At 39.1% G+C, this 21,181-nt stretch overlaps 2 protein-coding genes across 3 annotated transcripts in view; one reads left to right on the forward strand and one right to left on the reverse strand.

The window, feature by feature from the left end:
* SLCO5A1 (solute carrier organic anion transporter family member 5A1) overlaps positions 1-13,852 on the forward strand; it is a 74,495-nt gene extending 60,643 nt beyond the window's left edge. Inside the window, exons 7-9 of the mRNA XM_066180321.1 lie at positions 748-989; positions 4,196-4,260; positions 5,492-13,852. Coding sequence (XP_066036418.1) covers positions 748-989; positions 4,196-4,260; positions 5,492-5,937 — 753 coding nt within the window. The 3' untranslated portion in view covers positions 5,938-13,852. The remainder of the gene's footprint in view (positions 1-747; positions 990-4,195; positions 4,261-5,491) is intronic.
* A 2,290-nt stretch (positions 13,853-16,142) lies between these two features.
* SULF1 (sulfatase 1) overlaps positions 16,143-21,181 on the reverse strand; it is a 65,082-nt gene continuing 60,043 nt past the window's right edge. Inside the window, exon 19 of one of the 2 annotated variants that reach the window (XM_066180331.1) lies at positions 16,143-19,049. In XM_066180331.1, the coding sequence (XP_066036428.1) occupies positions 18,229-19,049 (821 nt within the window). In that variant the 3' untranslated portion in view covers positions 16,143-18,228. The remainder of the gene's footprint in view (positions 19,050-21,181) is intronic. The other variant, XM_066180337.1, reaches the window with a different exon arrangement.

A 21,181-nucleotide genomic window follows, 5' to 3' on the forward strand; every position in this document is an offset into this window, starting at 1 on the left:
ATACATTATATGAAAACAGAACTATCATAAATGTGAAACAAGGCTATTTCTAATCTAGCTCTTCTTCCTCTTGTTCAACTGCAAGTCCCATTTGCCTGTGAAATGCTACTTCTTTTTTTCAGTCTCTTCATCTTAACATCATTCACTTTGTCTGTTCAGGAATCTCTCAGTGAATCCTCCAGTCCCACTGTTTTAATCTCTGCTTTCCCTTTATTCTCTGTTTTTTGCTCCTGTCCAGATCTATGGAAGGTGGAAGGTCCTGAGCTTCAAGCACGAAGTCCAGCTTGTTGCTTTTTGGCCAGATCTGGGTAGCCTTCCATTAACATGGCAGAAGACACTGACGGAATGTGAAAGTCAGCAACTTGCAGAATTTCAGAATATGGCATTGTCGCTGCTGCCTGAAGAGCGTTTCCTCACATTTTTTTGTAGTGCAATAGAAACAATATTTTTCTCCAGCCTCCCTGTCAGAAGTGATTGAATTGTTTTGTAAATATTTCCCAAATATATTCCAGATTTTTTTTTTAAACTCAGACTAAATAAAGCGATGGAAAGGCAACCTCATTACGGAGAGTCCTGGCCAGCTTTAAAATTACTTGGAGACATAATTTTGCTTGTGCTCAGGGTAATGATACTCAAGGCAGAAGATTCTCAGTTGAGAAGTACCACAGGACTGTAGTACGATGTCTCTTTGCAATGTTGTTTTTACATATATTTTTCACATGGCAATGTTCTTTTGTGCCCTCCCAGGTGAGGAATTACACAGAATGTGCCTGTGTGCAGAGTCGGCAGGTGATCACTCCGCCGACAGTGGGCCAGCGCAGTCAGCTCCGGCTGGTGATTGTCAAAACCTACCTGAATGAGAATGGCTACGCCGTGTCTGGGAAGTGCGACCGAGCCTGCAACACCCTCATCCCATTCCTCATATTCCTCTTCATTGTAACCCTCATAACAGCATGTGCCCAGCCATCAGCGGTCATAGTGACACTCAGGTGAGAACTCAGTTATGTTTTATAAGTACTTTTGCCATGCCTGCTGTTACCAGCGCCTGTCAAGCTTGTGTATCTTTGAAAAGTGAATAAAATCCTTGTGTAGTCTTAAAAAGTAAAAGGGCTGACAGGGATAGGGTGAAATCTGTTTGTACTTAGAATGTGTAGTGGATGATAATCCACTTTAGGAAACGTGAAATCTGCAGTAAATTCCAGATGCTATAAAGAGAAAACAAGTAAAGCATCGTGGAAGAAAATTATTACCCCTGCAAAATTTTCAGCGTTCTTAGAGCAATGGTTTGGATTTTCAAATGCAAATGAAAAATGTTAGTGTTTAAAATTATCCATTTCTCATTCTTGAAATTGCTTATTCCTGCCATAGGCCTGGTTTTGTGTCTTCCTTTTTTATCTTCACAAGAATTTTGAACTTGTACTGTGGTAGTGGTGTTATTGCAATTACTCTAAGGATGGAGAACACCACAGCCTTTGTAGGAAAAAGGCAGCGGCACTTATTTGTCAATTTGAAAAAGAACGTTCATATTTTTGGATTGGCTTTTCCCATCTCTGCCATCTAGTTTGATAAACATAATCATTCCCTGTAACATCTTTGTCCATTTAAAGCAAAGTGCCTATAAGTGAAGTTCTGCTGATTTTTAAAGAAAAGTGAGCTGGAAAAATATAATATGGTCTACTGCTAAAATAAATTTGTATTTGTTTAATCTGTGTTGCTGCTGTTTAAAGAGAAGGAGGAATTAGAAGAAAATTATATAATTATTTACTAGAATTTACAAAGCATATCCATAAACGTTAGTTCTGCTAGTAACAGGAGGACAAAGAATAGTTTAAAGATGTCTGTTTGGTTTGGGATCTGAAGCTGAAGAGCTCAGAGTTGAAGAAGTAAGTTCTTTTCAGATGAAGATGAGTTGGAAGATAAAAAGAAAGAGAAAAAAGTAGTTCAGTTGGAAGGAAGCTACAATGAGCACAGAATCATAGAATCTGAAGGGGTTTGAGGGGACGTTAAAAATTACCTAGTTCCAACCTGCTGTTGAGGGCAGGGACACCTTTCCTTGACCAGGTTGCTCAGAGCTCCATCCAGCCTGACCCTGAACTCTTTCAGGGATGGGGCATCCACTACTTCTCTGGGCAATCTGTTCCAGTGCCTCACTGCCCTCACAGTGAAGAATTTTCTCCTAATATCTAATCTAAACCTACTCTTTTTTGGTTTGAAGCCACTGCCCCTTGTCTTGTCCCTACGTGCTCTGGTAAACACTCTAATCATCCAGTCCAACTGCAGGACTGAGCAAAAATGAAAACCTGTTAGTGAGGGCATTGTTCAAACACTGACAGGCACGAGGCATCGACTGCCTCTCTAGGAAGCCTCTTCAAGTGATTGAGGTACTCTTCAGAAGTACACCCAAAATGATCCAGACACAAATGGACATCCTGTCCATGAGACCAGGTTCAAGCTCATCTGAAGTAAATCCCTGCAAATGCTTGAAATACTGGTGGTGTTCATGTCAGGTCTCAGCACTAGCTGTTTAGCTGCAGTTATTGCTAACATAGAGAGACATTTTGTCCTGGTTTTGTATAAAGTCTGTCTTCAAATTGAGCTTTTTTTTTTACACCTGTCGTGTGTCTTTTATTTCTGTGAAGAATGGTCCTCCCAACCAAGTAGGTTTTCCTTCCGGTAGTGTTATCTTTAGAGCTTCACTCTGATACTCTGGGACAAATTTAGACTCCTCTAAAAATAATAATAATGGCAAATCTTTGTAATAGGTCATAGAACTTTGGAAAACATGAGGCAGGTCAGAACTTAGCTTTGGTATCTTTAGACTCAGTTGTGAGCACAGCTGAAAAACCGTCTGGCAGGAATCTTTGTCTCACCCCCTCCAAGGACAAGTGCTCTCTTGCTGTCATTTTCTCAGCTCAAGTGGCTAAGGTTTATGCAGGAGCCTGCTTCTCACACAGGGAGGACTGTGCTGTATTACAGTGAGGAATTCTGCCTTCCAGTTTGCTTTTCAAAAACTCCACAGATTGGGTATAAGGATCACTCTTGGGACATTGAAGCCAGGCACTCAGGGCTGGACACATTAGAATTCCAGCTGCTCAGTGTTACCTCAATTGCTGCGTGCACAGCACCATTATAATTCAGAGACTTCTGACTTTATTCCTTCTGTCTCTGGATTTCCCACATGTAAAATAATAGTAATAAAAAAAATATTGCCCTTGTATTGCAATTAGCAAAGGCATATGAAAATCAATATTGCAGTGAACCTAACAATAGTGAGGTACATAAGGGACAGCTCCAATGGGATTTCGTAATGCTCAGTACAAAAAATGGGGACCCACACACCTGGACAGTGACACCTGCTGTCCCAAACCACATACTGTGCCTAAGGTCTGTGGTCCAAGTTGGTTCTCCAGTTTCTTAATTTCCTGACTTCAAAACTGGATTTCAAAGCTGCATCCCTTTGACTGCAGACTTTTTGTGTGTTTTTATGGTGTATTTCAGTGTCATTAGAAGCTGCCTATCTTAAGACCTTTAGATTAAAAATTAAAAATATTTTAAAATCAGAAGATAATTTGTGGTTTACTAAACATGTAGTTGCAGAGTGGAATTTTGTTACCATCTATTCAGTCTTTGTAAGCTTGACATTTTTGCTTAGAAACCACTGGAAGGAATCTTATGTTACTTGAATTGAAAAGGTATTTAGTGAGTCTGTTGGGATATTTGTACTGAAATTTTTTATAAAGTAACTCCAAAGTGCTTATGCTACACAAAGATTTGTTAAATTCAGAAACTGGGTGCAGCCTTCAATGATTTAGTTATCTACTAATTCTAATTTACCTCAAAAATATTAAGAAAATAAATTAAGACATATGAAATAGTGGAAAGCTATCATGAGAAGCCATAAACATTTTATGTGGATTTTCTAAATTTCCTCAGTGTTTGGATCAAATTATTCAGGCCGTACACAGGTAAAGAAAGGTCAAAAGGCATGACTGAGATTTTGATTAAACAGGTCCAGAAGGAGCTGGCTGTATTTTTTCCTAGCAGTAGGAGTTAGCAATAGTAGAAGCTAAAGAGAACAACTTGAGATGAAGATTTTCTATGGCTGAGAAAAAAGCCATAGGGTAGAGCCAGAACATACGAGGATGATTATTGGTTATGACTGTTTCTTCACTGGAGTTTTCTGTCCACCTGCTAGGTCTGTGGAAGACGGGGAGCGGCCCTTTGCACTAGGAATGCAGTTTGTTTTATTAAGAACTCTTGGTAAGTCTTACAGTAGCTCAGCATTTCCATAAAGGCCATGTTCAGCTTAAATGCACCATAAAAGTATTAAAATTCCATAAATCTGCAACTGATTGCTTGACTAACTGTATTAGGAACCTAAAATTAATAACTTCTGAAAAGATGGCATCAGAAAATGTGTTTAATTTGCTTTTTTTGGTTACTAATTTTCTAGAACAATGTTGTTTCACAGAAAGATAAATTTTTACAGTTTCAAATTGTACTTAAAAATTAATAGTTACTAAATACTATTTTATAAGGCTTTTTTAGCTTTCAAAACCACAATTTTGTTGCTTTCAGCAATAAAAATAGTTTTTCTAAGTTTTAAAATAAGCATTTTTTACTTAATGTCTTTCATCTAATATTATTTAATGTCTTTCAAGTGTTTCAAAGCAAAAATGGATAGATGTTAAAAGTCTTTATTTTTCAAAGCAATCCCTTTCAAGATCTTGAATTTCTAAAATCCTGCCCATAAAGAGCACTCCAGCTGTTCAACTACTATGAAATACATGACTAGAGCAAGCAAGGTCTATTCTAAGAGAACAAGAGAAGCTCATAAAGCTGCATCTTCAAGTTTTGTTTGAGCAAGGATATTTCAATCTCGTCTTAAAGATGTTGTATTTCTAGAGAAAGGAGGAGCATTCATGGGACTGCATTTTTAGCTTCCTTAGAATTTTAAGTCTGTTTCCTGGGAAGGTCTATTCAAAAGGACATTTATAATCTTAATAGTCTCACCCCTCACATCTATCTTCAAAAACATTTTGTGATCTTCAGTGCTTTTTCACCTTAATCTAAAAACAGCACCTTTCCCAGCTCATGGACAAAGGGTGTTCAACAGGTCGTGCTATGTATTGATATAGTACGAGGTAATGTATTTCGCCTATCTTCCCTGAGGGCAAAATCGGGGGTTTTTTTGGGGGGGACAGCTCAAGAAGAGCTGTCTAGGGACAGCAGATTGAAGTACCTGTTGTAAGGTACTGCTGCATTGGCTTTGAATTCTCTCCCATTTGTGGTAGGTTTCATGTGTGGAGTAAATACTGTTGGGGGGAAGATTGGCTGGCCAGTTTTCCATGTTTTACATTTCACATGAGAACAGCAGTGTGGAATTCTCAGAAATGTTCAACCTACACTCTTTGGCTGGGGCATGTAGTTTCTTTAGAAGTTTTCCACAATATGCTAACACATACTATTTCTCTTGCTATTTTTGTTTCAGCTTACATTCCCACTCCAATTTATTTTGGGGCTGTTATTGACACCACGTGCATGCTTTGGCAACAGGATTGTGGCGTACAAGGATCTTGCTGGGAATACGATGTCACCTCGTTTCGTTTTGTCTACTTCGGGTTGGCAGCTGCTCTCAAGTTCGTGGGATTCTTTTTTATTTTCATGGCCTGGTATTCCATAAAGTGTAAAGAAGAACAACTGCAGAGACAGAGTTGGAGGGCTTCGCCGGTGAACACTGTGAGTGAGATGGTTGGACAAGCTGGACCTCAGCAAAACTATGCACGGACTAGATCCTGCCCTACCTTCAGTTCCCAAGGAGACATCAGTGTGGCACAAGGAATGAACTGCTTAGCACAGACCTACCCCGGCCCTTTTTCAGAAGCAATAAATTCCTCAAATGAAAATGCATTGGAAGAAGTCACTGTTGAGATATAGACCCCTGGCTTGGTAATGTAATATTTAGTTTTGTTGGTTGGCTTAGTTACGGCGCCTTGTAAAACACCTGTGCCTTCTATTTTTAATCTAAATGTAACACGTGATGAAACCAACAAAGCTTGATGCAAACAACCATAATGTGTTCCTGAGGGCTGGATACCTCAAACCAACCCAAGTTCTTATTTCTCCCCTCCCGACAATGGAGTTTTAAAAATTGTGTTTGTAATTATTTCAGATGTGTCCATTAAATGTCCATGCTCTGATCTAATAACATTGTAAAGTTGAAGTGTTATGAACAGCAGAAGTCAGTGGAAGAGTGACAAAAACTCATATTGTTGATGTCTAGACTCAAAAAAATGCTTAAATGTATTGTCAACTTCATATCCGCAAATTGTATTTTTAATAGAGGAGTAATTACTGTGAGTTCTGCTACAAAGCACAACTGAACTTATTTAAACTATGCAACTTATTTGGATAATTGTATGTGCAGCAAATTAAGTTTAAAGCTTGCTTTTAAAGACCTTACTGCAACTGAATTTGAAAGGGGCTATTTTCGGGCATAATCATTAAATGAAAAAATAACGTAAGATTTAAAGTACTGTTAATAACATGTCAAGCCATACAAGAGTTATGCATCAGGTAACATTTGCAAATGTTGAGTTGTAACATTTTTATCCTGTCAAAATGTGCATTGACTTTCATAATTGGGATGTAGTCATTCTTCACAAAGTATATAGGATACTGTAATGCTTGAAGTAAAAAACTTCAGTATTGGTTTGTAGTAACATTAAGATGTAGGAATCATACACACATAGCAGAGCAGATACGTGCATATTTCTGCAATGTTTCTCGTTGGCTGTTACTAGCACCAAATCCATACCTTCCTGAAGAAGAAAACAGCTGGTTATAGCTTGGTAGGAAGTTTGGCTGGCCTTCAGAATTGTGTGCCAGTCTAGGTCAGCTTCCGTGGGAAAGTCCCGAGGGAGAGCTAATGGCCTCGTCTGGTGTCTGGGACCTGGCGGGTCCCTGGCAGCCAGCGGCAGCAGAGTTCAGGCTGCAGGAGCGAGCAGAGGAACCCCTCTGGGGGGCTGTGAGCAGCCTGCCCACCATGGTGCCAGCTGGGAGGCTCTCCCTGGCACTGCCAAGGCACTGAGCACCCTGACACCCAGGACAGCTGGCAAGGGGGGGTGGCTCAGACCCTCTCGTTTCTGCCACACTTCGATCTTTCCGGCTGCCCGGTGCTGGGCGGGCTGGTGGGACTGGCCTGGAGGTCCTGGTTGTGCGGTTTGTCCCACACGTCTGCCTTTCCTTTTCTCAGCTTCACTGGAAGCTCCTGTGAAGGCAAAGGGTGAGTTTGTCTCTTCTTTGGCCCTCTGGGTGAAGAGCTAAGAATAGAAATTATTGGCAAGTGTGGACTCACAGGAACTGATGTGGCCTTTGTTTATTCCAAAATACTGTAGTGTGTTCTCTCCCTGGGAGATGCTGAGACTTTCTGATCAAATGTGCTTGGCATTTCATTTCTTGCTCTGGAGGCTTTGTAGTGCCATGCTCATGAAGTACTAATGATGTCTCAAAGGGCAGAAAATTATGTCAGTTGGACACTGGGAAGTCAAGGCTGTATTGTGCCCTGCAGGGGAAGTCTTAGAAGTGTAGGAAATTAAAAAGCAGTCTTTTAAGAGGACTCAGTGATAGTCTAGTTTGGATTTTGCTGAGTAGAGAGCTTGTGTGAAAATAAATAGGAAAGAGCAGAGCTTCTACATATTTTTGAACAGAGTTATTCCTGATTTAATTTTTCAGTTTAGAACATGTGTATTGATCAAATATTATATGGAACCAAGTCCTTGAAAATGAAGGCAGTACTCTCATTGCCATCCACTGAGTTGTCCTGGGAAGAGTAGATTTCCTTCTCTGCCAACTGCCTTTTGTCATCACCTGGATCCCCTTGACCAGCACATGGGACTGCCCATGGGGCTGCTTCTTTCAGAATGTCTCAGTTGGTTTATGTTGTTTGTAACAATTCTTACTGTTCCTGTCTGAAAACTCTGATTCTTCTACCCCACAGAGGAATATTGTTTTGATCTCTTCCTACTATTCTGTCCATATTCACAGCTTTTTTTGGGTTAAGCCTGAGAATGTCTTTTCCCCTTGTGCAGCCACCAGACATGATGTGTCTTCAGCCAGCACAGACTTCCTGAGATAATTGGCTTCTACACTTCTTGTCCTGAGAAATAAATTTCCTTGGCTCAAAGGGGTTTGGTACATACATACATACATACATATATATATATATGTGTGTGTGTGTGTGTGTGTATATGTATATATATATACATATACATATATATACACATACATATATATATATACATACATATATATATATATATATTTTTTATTTTTTTTTTTTTTTTTGCTGTAGGAGATCAGAATAGATGATAAAAATGTTTCCTTTTGTTTCAGTCTCAAATGCTTGTTGCACCAAGAATTGTCTACCGTGGCAAAAACTGGCAAAGTAGTGGAACAAAGTGTACCAGCACTCGTCCACTTTTATCACTTCGCCATTTTAATCATCACGGGGAGAAGTGAAGAGTGACAATCTTTTCAAATACCTCAGAAACAGGGCATTTAGGGAATTGTAAATGACTGAAGATTAATCATCTATCCTGATCTCTTATATTTCATGCCTTGTGTGCTTCTGTTCCATACAAAAAATGAGGGAGAGCAGATTAGGATTGTCAGGAACTAACAGCCCTGATGCCAAAGAATGAGAGTGATAAAAGTGACACTTCTGCAGCTGCTGCTGTTTCTGAGCTTTCAAGGGATTTCAGAGCTTGTTGCAATGGAGACCATCTATATATTAGGATATCCTGACCCCTTTGACTTCCAAGAACATTCATATTTCCTGAATGGTTGAAAAAGTGGAATGTAGAAAGAAAGGTGTTAACTTTGGAAATAATGAAAAAGCCTTCTATACATACTTTCAATTTTAATTTTTAATTAGAAATAAAATTCTATTTTTCTTTGAGAATTTAATGCAAAACAAAATGTAATTCCTTACTTTTCAAACAATTTTTTCCTGGTTTTGAGTATAGATAATTTTGGCAATGTGAATAAATTTCTATGAAATCAATTAAGTCAGCACCCTCTGAAAGAAAGAAAACCCCAACTCTGGCCAGTTTGATTCCTGAAGGAGGGTTTCTCGTGAGTAATCTGTAACAGTCTAAACTAAGCCAGTAAAGGTATGCAGGGGAAACACATTTACTTCCTACAAATGTCAATTCCAGCATTGTCATTGACCTGTATGTGGGCTGAGAGCTGCTGAACAAACTCTGTTGTGTGTTCTGTCCCTGCTGGAGGAAACAGAATCTCCAGACATTGAGTGCAGCCCTAGCACCCCTAGTCATGGTCGACACATGGTGCTAAACTGACTTCACAGGAACTAAGAAAGAACTTTGCCTGTCATCCAGTGAAGGGGCCCATGCTGTCTTCCTACTCTGAGATGCTCTCACCATAGAACATAAAATTCCATTAAATTGTAATTTTTGCCACCTTCCCTCTCTGTCCACAAAAGCTTTGGTAGCAGTAATACAAGAAAAGGTGAAGTAGGTGTCCTGCTCACCCGCAGGCTGCTATGGGTAGTAAACGCAAGTCACCTGCCTGCATCTTACCAGCCAGTGATAACATGGAGCAGCAACATCTGGTGATGGTCAAAGTGCCACCATGCCCTCATAGAGACAGACTAACTCCCTCTTCCACCATTTAGTCCTGATTTTGAGTGAGGAACATGAGAGGAGAAGTAGCCCAAATATATGGACATGAGTGAACAGCTTAATTGTTCCTGCTTAGCTTCCCATTCACCCTTGTTTCCTCAAAAAGGAAAATACTTCAGAATGGATGCAGCCATGCCCTTGGGTGCTTATGAATGCAGTGCCCTCAGGAGATAATTTGTAGATCTTTGCAGGGTGGAATAATCTGGAGAGTGGGGCTGTCCATGTTTCCAGTTTTAGTCAAAAGCCCTCTGGTTGGTGACCATTCTTCCCCTTGAGCATAGTGGATAAAATATGGTATAATTTGGAACCAATGACATTTAGGGTCACTAAATGCCTTTCAGTGCAGTGTGAGCAGCTGCAAGAAATTTTGATTATGGTGTAATCTGTATTTATTCGGAAGCTCTCAGTTCTTTGACCAGCCTATATGTCTTTAAAAGTGCATGTTGTAACATGCACTTCTTCAGAACTTACTGTTATGTAAGTGGAGGCACAAATCATTAGAATCATTAGTAGAGGCACTAAGCATTAGAAATGTACATTTGAAAGGTCCTAAATTAATTACAACACTTTAATACAGTGTTTTCAAAAATATGGGGTTTTTATATTATTAATTTGTAGTATTAGCTATTTATTCATTATGGCTCTGATCCAGCAGAACACTTAAATATGAGGGTAAATTTATATATTTAAGTAGTGCACTTCTAAATAATACACATATGTAAGTATGGAACTGAATCCAGTCTGCATTTAAAAAGAAATTCCTGTATCCAAAGAGTATTTCTATGATGAGAATTTCCCCCATGGATTCAGTGATAATTGTAAAACAGAACAGCACAAAGTAGCACTTGAGTACTCAACTGTGGCATTCAGGTGTGGCTGCCTACATATCTGGCAATGGAGGAAGGCTGTAATTTTCAAATAGAATTCAAATTCAAAATATTTTGTGCGAATGGTCTAAGATACATCCTCGTTCTTCCTGCCGATCACTTGTTTTTGTCTGAAATTTCTGTCTGAAAACCTGTATGCTACATGGGGAAACAGATTAAAGAGACATGTTTCTGACCTTAGAGCCAATGAAATTGCTCAAGCAATGCTGTAGACTCGAATTGTGCCCTTTCACAGGATTTGGACCTAGAGGTTCAGATGACAGATTGTCAGTATCCCGCACAAAACGGGGCAGAGCACTGCCTGCTCAGTGGATCTTCAGAGAGCATGTCTGGGACAGGACTCAGCACCTTCTGCACTGTTCATGCAGGTTTTCCCCCAAAATGCCTGAATAATTGCTGCCTTACTGTACTTTTCTGTGCATGTGATACCACAGCTCTTCATGGTGTTATATTGACATAAAACTGATGACAAATAGGTCCAAAGTGTCTTACTGCTAGTTTGGAGCCAGATTCTTGGCCTCACCAGTCCAATGTTGAGGCTGAAGAACCTAGGCCATACCTTGTGTTGAAAGTTGACAAGCTGGTGCTTTAGCAAGTGTGTGTGAACTAGGGAATACCAAGCTTGTTTAGCTTTTATACAGTATTCACTGGTTATTACTGCTATTTTTGGAGATGGAAGACAAAAAACTTCCTAAACAAGTTGATCTTTTTCTGTTTTCTCAATTATGTGTTGTTTACAATGGCTTAGGAGATGCCATGCTGCATGCTTCAGAATCTGGGATTCCCCAGCTGAAGCCATCCAGCTGTGGTTGCTTTCCAGGGGCTTAAAATGCCTGGTAACAGAAATTTACCAGGACTGCGACCTGCATCATCATTGCTGTGGACAGAGTGTTCGCTACTTATAGATTAAACCTGCAATCAACACATTTCAGGTTCTTCACATACTGGACTTGATTCTTTGGACGTTTCCATCGCTTCAAAGTGCTTAGAAAATAGGCAGTTCACATCATAGCGGTAGATTTATTCTTTGGTAGGGAATAAGGGCTTCTTTTTTCTTTTAACGTCTTGTTTGACAAATAACAATTCCAAAAGATTGCTTGTGAACATTGTCACAGAGTAGAGATGTGGAGCCTTCAGTGTGAGGATAGGGTAATGGCTGGGATTCACATGATTTGTCTACTTTACACTGAATATCACTAATACATGTTACTTTGTGGCCAAAGGTTTGGAAGCCTACCTGATCCTCAGGAAATAAATTTTACTGCATTTTCCTCATAATTTATTGCATAAATTAAGGGGGAAAGTTAATACTACCCATGTCCCATGGCCATATCAGTTACATTAAGCTGCAGGTTTTTTTAAAAACTACAGTTAATAATTTTAGCAGTCACCCCTCCAGTCCTTCAGTTCAGTTTTTTGGTGGTGGTGGTGGTGTTTTTTGTTTTTGTTTTTGTTTTTTTTTTTTTTTTTTTTAATTGATGCAGCCTGTTAAACACAGACATAGCTCTGCAATTTCAAAGCAGCTCCAAAGTTTTTCCTGACTTCAAGTGTTACAGAATAGATGCTTATTTATCCAGGTTCCATTCTACTCTTCTAATTATTGCATTATCCATTGTGTGTGTTGCATTTTTTATTTTTTCAATCTCAAACCAGTTGTCCCAATGTTATCCTATAACTATGTTTTGTTCATTATATAGAATAGGTGAAAAGCTGTGGAATTAATGAAGGGCTACAAAAAGCATCCAAAATGTTGTTCACCTTGAGGAAAGGTGAGACAACTGATAATTTCTGGATAAAAGACTAAACAACACTGTGGTGCTAATAGGTACTGAAGCATTTTATGATGTATTCACTATGACTTAAATGACATATTCAAGGCATGTCAATGATGCAACTGCATGTGTTTCTGTTCCTAAAGTCTGAAATGCTCCAACAAAGACAGTGTGTGTAATTTCTGGTGGGCCAATTCCTACCTAGTTCTTCTGTAGGAAAGTAATTTCAGGAGTCTGTAGGATTTGGCCCAGCACTGTTAGGTAAAGTAAAAGCTACACGGGCCACGGAAGTCTTGTATAGAATGTATTCAGCCTACTGTAGCATGTTACTTTATTTAGTTGCTTCGCTTAAGCAGGGGCTAAAAATACATTCTGTAGGAATGATTAGCAACACTGGGCTAAATTCTGGAACCACTTAACCAAGCAATATTAGCAAGCGTTTGAATTAAAATGAGGATTGACATCTGAAATAAGAATGTTCTTTCATGGAATACCAGAAAGAGAGGGGTAGAATAAGAGCAAATTCTATCTCTAGGAATGGAAATAGGCCAAATCTGGTTGACTTTAAAGTGAGCTATGATTTCCAAAAGAGGGGTTTGGTTTTAAAATCTTGAAGACAAAATTTCCATTTTGAATTCTGAACCATAATTTTTTTGGGTTATTGTGCCTGGGCTGCTCATGCAGGGCAGGTGTCTGTATTCTAAATAGTACTGAAAGCAATTTAAAAAGTTTTTAAGAAAGAATTTAAGATTGGCAACTAATCAGAAGTGTGATTAGTGCTATTAGATAATAGGGCTAATCACACTTCTGACCGACAGAATTTTTTCCTCTGTAGCAAACTCCATCTTTGAAAACTTGGAGGGAAATTTCCAAACAAAAAACCAAAACAAAACCCCCAAAAAACAAACAAACAAAAAACCAAACAAAGAAAAATTGTACAAAATGATCCAAAGCTGAGTTTCAGTAAGAAAAGAAGAAAATTTTGCATCAGTGCGATCCACAATTGAACGAAGGCTTTCCTGAGAGAAGACCTGCTCTTTTCACCAGCTGAGCACACGGGAGTTTGGCCCCTGGCTGCAGTGCATACCTCTACCAAATGATTAGTGCAGAACAGCAACAGTCTGGGTAGTATTGTAGGAGCATGGAGTGGGCACACTGCCTGTAACCGTTTAGTTTTTAAAAAACTCATTATTAAACAAACGTGTAGAGTATTAAGGAAATTTGTAGAGTATGTCTGATGGTATGAGTGTGTGGGTGCTGTGCTGTGGTAAAAAGAGAATAATTGGTTTATGCTGGGTATTTTTGCATACTTTAGGCTCCTGTATGGTTTTTTTAAAATTTATATTTATTTCTCAGCAGAGCTTAGAGTAATTTTAAAGTTATATAACCCATGATTTAATGAAACCTACTGTCAGCATCTGTTGTAAACATGTGTTTACAAAACAAACTCTTGAATACTTGATACTTGGAAATAAAAAATAGCATATCATGTGTGTCGGTTGTGTCCAGATCCTCTCTGATTTCAGAGTAAGATTTACACATTTTCATTTCCAATACGTATGACCACACTAAAAAAGCATCTTTCAGATCCCCCTGCGCATCACCAGTGTCCAAGACCAGAGCTGTTAAACCGAATTAGATTTGTCGCACACCTCGGGTGGTGCTGCCGGTGGAAGGCTGAAGAGATGCAGCCCTCGGCAGCGCTGCAAGCACAGGGAGGGCTGCAGGCTCCAGGAGAGGCGCTGGTGGCGTGGCTCTGCACTGACACCTGCAGCCCGAGCGGCTGTGGACACACTGCAGGCAGTTCCAGGCAGCTCAGGCTGTGACTGCATCCCCTCAGGTGTGACACATCATTTCTGGCTTGTATGCTGTTTACTGCACATCGGTTCTCGTTGAAAAATGATGTCAGAGCACACAGACAGGATTGGGTTTTGCCGAAACTAAAGGGAGAATTTTGTTACAACGTCACACCTACCCAGGCATCCACAGCTGCCCAGGGCTCAAGTCTAGTCCTGGGCAGATGTTCCTTGGACAAGGCTGTTGCACCTCCTGGCTTCTCAGCCCTGACTGTTTTACACAGATCCTCTCTGACTGTGCTTGTGTGACTTCAGGGTAGACAGCTGCAGACATCTCAAGGTATTTTTGTTGGGAGAGTGGAGATGGTCTATGCTCAGACCTGCCCTCTAAAATACCTTCCCTCAACTCTCACAAAAACCTACAGGTGACTGAACTCCAGAATAATGCTCTAATACAAATGTTGTTTGTTTGTTTGCTTGTTTGTTTGTTTGTTGCAAAGCTGCTAATGTTCATTTACCTCAGTAACAACAGGATTCACCTACAGATAACAGCTCCAAGTCATGTCCCTGCCTATGGTGGCAGTTGGAACTAGATGATTTTTAGGGCCACTTCTGACACAAGCCATTCTGTGATTCTGTGTCTAGTTCTGGAACTGAAGCACTACACATCTTTCCTCTTCTGCAGTGCTTTCAGTTGCTAGGCGGTCTCAGAAAGTGTTTCACGCTCTCCAAGGATGTGAGGGCAATACTGGCTGCCTTATCTTAAATTCCAGATGAAACTTTTTACATAGCATTGCCACCTCCCAAAGACGTGCAAGTTTTGAAGTTCTTCCTGTCCATCTCCAACGGCCCTTCAGAAAGTAATGAACTATGTGCTGCCCTTCAGAATAGACACATCTCTGCTGCTCTGCAGATCACAAAAAGCCACGAAGGTCATCCTCTCGGCCCTCCCCCCTCTGAGGAGCACTTGCCAGATTTAGGTGCTTGCTTCATTCCTGAGCCTGCAGCTGCCTGTGAAAGCTTCCTGACAGTCACATCATGCACACTGCTCATGGACTTGACTGCTTTGGCTATGGGACAAGGAGTACTGTGTAGAAAGAAATACAAAACAAATTGGGACAGCAACACACTGCTTAGGCTTCATACTTAAGAGATATGGCCGATTCTGGCCTCTTTATCTTGGTTTAGTTTTATATTTGGTGGATGTTTCCAAGAGAGCAAGGATCAGTTCTCATTTTTGTCTGTACCTCTTGCCTACAGAATGAGTGTCCTTTGTACTTTCTTTCCTCCACACTCCTGTAAAAGACCTGTAAAAAAGGTTGCCACCTAGTTTAGAAGGTAGGGCACTGTTTAACTGATAGTTTAGGTGACTGAGTATTGTCCCAGAACAAGGAAATTAGACAACTTTCAAACTAATAAGATGCTCTTTCTTCCATTTTCTGAATGAGTCCTTTAAGCTCTCAGGTAAGGAGGAAGGACAAGTGGGGTGAATCAATGGACCACACTGTTGCATCATTCCCTTCTCTATCTCTGCCCTAGCATTAAGAGAGGAAGCACCTTGCTTCATTCTTTCAAAGAACTGTACTTTCAAAGAGTGTAGGGCACATTGTTGGTGCTGGATAATTCCCTGCACGAAGATACAAGAGGTGGTTGTCTGGGACCTTGCTTCAATTTGCCTTTGTCCTTCAAGTCCTCGCAAGCTCGCTGGCTCAGCCTGCTCTGCACCCTGCCTTGAGATACATCCTGTGCTTGCTAGTGCGCTTTCAGGGCAGACTTCTCTCAGGGTTCTATCTGACATTGCAGTGACTGCTTTCGGAACACCTGGATTCACCCACTTCCCTCATCTCTGCCAACATCATCTATAACCTCATGTCTGCAGAAGCACCAGAGTCCCCCGACTATGTAAAAGAAAGAAGAGTTCAAGAAGCACAGATTCAGAGACTGAGTTTAGGTATGAAATTAGTCTTATTCACAGGCCACTGAACAAACATGGCGTTCATGTAAGAGGGAGTTTACCTCGAAAGCTAAATTCTTTTTCATGCTGACTCTTGTACAAGGAGACACAAGTCCTAACTTGGGGTCTGTGGTTCACTCTTGGTAAGTCTGGTCTGCAGTGTTTTGCTGTTGCAGGGAGAGCTGTGCAGGGAGGAGTGAAAGCAGCAAAGCAAGATGTGGCTCCATGAAACATTTGCATTACTTCTGGGAACTGCTGGTTGTGCAGCTCAGTGCATGGAGTTCAAGGAAGAAAGGACCGGATGAATTTGGAATTAAAAAAATTAAAATCACAGCACATCTTAAACAAACAAAAAATATACATTACTCACATCTCCAGGAATAATTTATACCTAACAGAATGTTGTGTGTTATTCTGTTACCTGTTGCTTTTAATGTGGATGGATTCTTAAAACTGAAACTGTTAATGTATTTTTGAAATAAAACTTATTCAGGAGGAAAACTGGATCATGTGGACTTCTCTGAAGCAGGTAAAGTAAAACACTTTTTATTTCAAGAAATATTGCTTCTAGACTTTCCCGAAGCCAGAATTGTACTATAAAAGTATCACAGAAATATTATACAAGATTTAAAAACACAGTTTGTATCCTAGTAACTTAAAACCTATGTACAAATAGCATCATTCATGACCATAAATATGTTTTTCTATCAATCAGCCCATGACACATACATCAGATAAAGAACTAGTAATTTTAACATATTTACAGAGTCCATCAAAAAGACTGCTTCTTAAAATTATTAAAATCCTACTAAAAGAATCTCCTTTTTAAAAAGTTTCAACTTAAAATACAATGCAATGAATGTAAGTTTAACCTGCAGTGCTTGCAATAGCCAAAAAATACTCACTACGCTAAATAACATGTAACAGGTAGGAAACACACCCGTGAGCTGGACACTGTGTAATTACGTCTGTTTGAGGTAATTCTCTTTTGTTGCTGTTGTGATAATTATTTAGAAATTTATAAAAAAGAAAGGGAAAATACTAAGTTTTGAGTAATACAGATTTTCGAAGTCATTTTTGTATTATACTTCATATGATTTAATGTTTGGTAAAGTTCAAGAAAAAATTTAGAATACAACAAAAATTATTACTAAACTACTATTTTTTACCCTCATTGTGCCTTTTATGTCTAAAATAATGGAAACCTAACATGATTTTATCATTCCCTTTAATGCCTGTTCAAAACAAAAAAAGAATTTAAGACTCAAAACGATAATTCTTTCAAGATATTGCTCAGGGTAATAAAAATCAGGTGGGGTGATAAAAACATTTATGTACTGACATAAACCTTTCTACCAGATTTAGGGAGAAAAAAAAAGGTCAGAAAAATTAATGGAATTTTAATACTGATAATATCAATGTATAGGGAAACAATCCAATTTAAACAAATGCTTCTACAGTTAACAATTGTTAGCCATACCTTTCTGAGAGTAAATTTAATAAAGCAACAAAAACATGCAATATTTTTGCTAAAATAATATTTGAAGAGTCTGTTTCCACAATCCATGGTGTTTACCTCTTTCAGGTCAGTCTGTTTATTGGTTTCACAATTTCGTAAGAGAACGAGGAAACTTAAGAACCTGTAAGGTGTTAGATGCATAAATGGTATGGCATACAGATTTTAAAAGTGCATTTTACTTGAAAGCATGGCATTAAGAATTGCCAGTGGTTAAAATAATTCATGGAAAAGACATTATGCAGGCATACTGGGTGAACTGAAACAGTCATGGGGGGATCATTTGGAAACAGAGAAAGTGACTTGGACACCCTTTTTGAAGAAATAATTTTTAGCTTTCAGAGAATGCGCTGCTGCATTTTAAAGTTAACACTGTTTCTTTTTAGAGAAAACTGGAAATCTTGCTTCCCAGTGTGGAGAATTATAGTGAGAGCATGTGCATGTGAATAAAAAGAAATGCACAGAGACAAATACTGAACTGGGCTCAATTTAGCTGCAAAACATATCTACAATAAACATGGAATGTCAGTTGTCTTGATTACCTTTATTAGTTTGCTAATAAGAAAAAGGAGAACCCATTTAACAGTTTACAACTTGATCTAATCCAAGGAGAGTGGAGCTGAGGCACTGCCTTCTGCATTTAGGATTTGTGAACTTTCTCCTGCGAGACTTTGTTTGGTTTTTTTAAAGTAAGTTCCTTCTTCCTGGGTACTGACAGGTGAATCCCTAATGGATATGTTTACAGTCTGATGAACGAAGGGTTCATCAGACCTCATGGGAAGATACATTTGGTCTTCAAATATATCTTCCACAGTGTCACTATCCTGATGAGTGTCTTTTTGAGGAATGCTGATGGGCTGTAGCATGAAGCTATGCCGGGACTCCAACTCTATCAAACCGTTTCCACTGAAATCCATATCGAAACGGTCCGATTCTTTATCCTCCATCCATTTTTCAGCTGGATGACTATTTCTCCAGTGTGCGTCATTCAAACTACTTTTCTCAGGAATATCGTTGTTTAATTCAAGTTTCCTCTCCTGACTTAAATTCACCGTGCTCAAAGCAAGGGCTGCAAAGTCTGTTGGCACAATAAGCTGCAACTCTTCCGCAGTCAGGCCGCTGGACTCCTCAGCAGAAGTCATTTCCACCAAGGTGAACGGCGTGGAGGATTCGTCCCCGTTGCTTCGAGCAGTGTTATTATCCTTGTCTGGTTTATTTTGCTGGTAGTAACTGTTCAGCAGTGCAAACATTCTATCTACATCCTTCAAGTAATTAGTCCAGTCAGCCAGACTAAGTCTAAAGTTGTGTCTGTATTCATATATACTTTCATTCACACTGTACAAGTCTTCCAGTCCTTGCCAGTCAATGTCGCCAGTGAAACTGGGCAGCTTAGCCTTCCCATCCATCCCATAATTGTCCTCTGTTGAAAGAAAGAATAAAGTCTACTGGTGAACACTATTAAGGATGTAGGCAAAGCTTCCATGTGTGTTTCTACTTCAGTTGGCTTGAAAGCACCACTGTTCATAAAGTAGGTAGCTCAAAGTGTAAGACACTCCACCTCTTCTGTCATCAGGTGAGTGGTTCTGGCCTTGGATGTGTTCACAGCCCCTGATAAACACACAGCAAGAACTCCCTGTCTCCTGCTACATCCCTGGGCTGAGGAAAAAAAACAACAAAATCTGGTCTAATGGGGCTTTGTGATGGCATTCAGAGGTAAGTCCATCCTCTGATATTTCAAGAGTTTCAATACAGAAATAATCCATTTGCCTTTCTTGAGCACTCCAGAAAAATATGCAATAACCAAATGATTAAGTATAAGAGGGGAGGGACTACCTCTGAAACCATTGGTGACGTGAACTTCAATGTTCACATGAATTTTGTTTCTGGGTAGCTTAAAAAATATGGTCTACAAACTAACCAGACACATTTTATTTAGTAAATGATAGCCAAAGGGGGTTTTAATCTATTTTGTAAACATTCATTTTATTTTATATGGAGCAATTAGGGGAAACGAAAACTGTAAAAAGTCAGTGTGAATTAATTTATAGGACCGCACTACCTTTGTAAAATAGTGTTAAAATATACACAGAGAATCTTCTTAAGGGTTTGTTTTTTTAAAAAAAAATCTTTCAAAGAAAATATCTAGCAGTCTTTTCAAATAATAAGACTGAATAAAGGGCATAGATATGGGTCTATAAATAACAATGGAGCTGCATTTTTTTTTTGATTACAGCCAGAAGATGCAAAGACACACAAGAAACCCACTTCCAAAATATTTTAAAAATTCACTGCAGTGACTATAGTGACTCAGATAACCTGTGATGTGAAGCCTATTTTATACTGAAAAGTAAAACTGAACAGCACTATTGTATTTAATTCACTGGGCAGACTGAATTCACTGGAAAGATTTTATCAACAAGGTGGTCTACAAGGAAAGACGAATCAAGCAACTCAAATGTTTATCAGGGAAAGTGACAATTTTGCCCTTCCAAATGATATTGCAGGAAATCTTTAGTAATTATCTCACTGATAATGATTTTTTTCTCTTCATGAAAAGTGTACAGGCAGGTAGGCTAGTAGCAATTACTTTAGAAGTTCAAGTGGCTCCAGTCCAACCATGTGAACTGAGCTCAAATCCTCATCCAAATTGAGCCCTGCATCCCCACAGATGGTTCTTGGCATCTCCATTAATTTGTTTGTATTTTAAGTTGCTCTTTCTCATTTTTCAAGTAGAACAGAAGATACAACTTCTGTCTATCATAGATTACATTCTTTGCTTCTTACTAGCTTGGGATTTCACAGTAAAAAAATTTCTCCAATATTCAGTCCATCATATGGAAGACCAGAAAAATACCATTATGGTTAGAAAAACACCTTGTGATTTTATTACAATGTGGGGCCTTACTCTGCTCCCAACAAAAGGAGACCACTTTCCTTATTTGAAAACACCCGAATCTTTGCTCTTAATTGGAAATATTTTGCAACATAAAATTTAAGTGTTCTGTTTTTTTTAATATCAAATTCTAGAAACATATATTTTTTGCAAACATTTGACAATCTCCCTGACCCAGGAAGAAACAAAAGCTTTTTGGCTTTGGTAGAATAGCTATGACAGAACATCTTCTTTCTTTCCTGAAGCAGACAAGAGAAATGAAATAATGGCATAGCCACATGAGAGCCATCTTTGTAAGTCATATTACAGATAATTTGTTTCCTGAAACAAAAGATAATTAAATACCACAGAGATTTCAAGAAAGATGATTTATTATTCCAGTGCTTAGAGGCATAAGCAGCCCAAGAAAACATCATGACGGGGGGCTGCTTTTTCAAGGAATTTAGTCACTAAACCCTCTAAGATATGAACAAGAATGCAAATGCAACAATATTTAAATTTTTCTGGGTTTTTTTTTGTTGCCGTTGTATATTTTTTTGTTGTTGTTGTTTTTTTTTGGTTTTTTTTGCTAGGGTTTTTTTTTTTTTCTTTTGCCAAGTCAGAGCCTGTATAGGAAAACAAACTGTTGTAGGGGCAGTCAAATGGGTTGGTATGTTATG

The sequence above is a fragment of the Chamaea fasciata genome, unplaced genomic scaffold (assembly GCF_029207755.1).
Source record: "Chamaea fasciata isolate MVZ Bird 193981 ecotype frontalis unplaced genomic scaffold, bChaFas1.0.hap1 SCAF_1, whole genome shotgun sequence".
In the NCBI taxonomy this organism is placed as follows: Eukaryota; Metazoa; Chordata; class Aves; order Passeriformes; family Sylviidae; genus Chamaea; species Chamaea fasciata.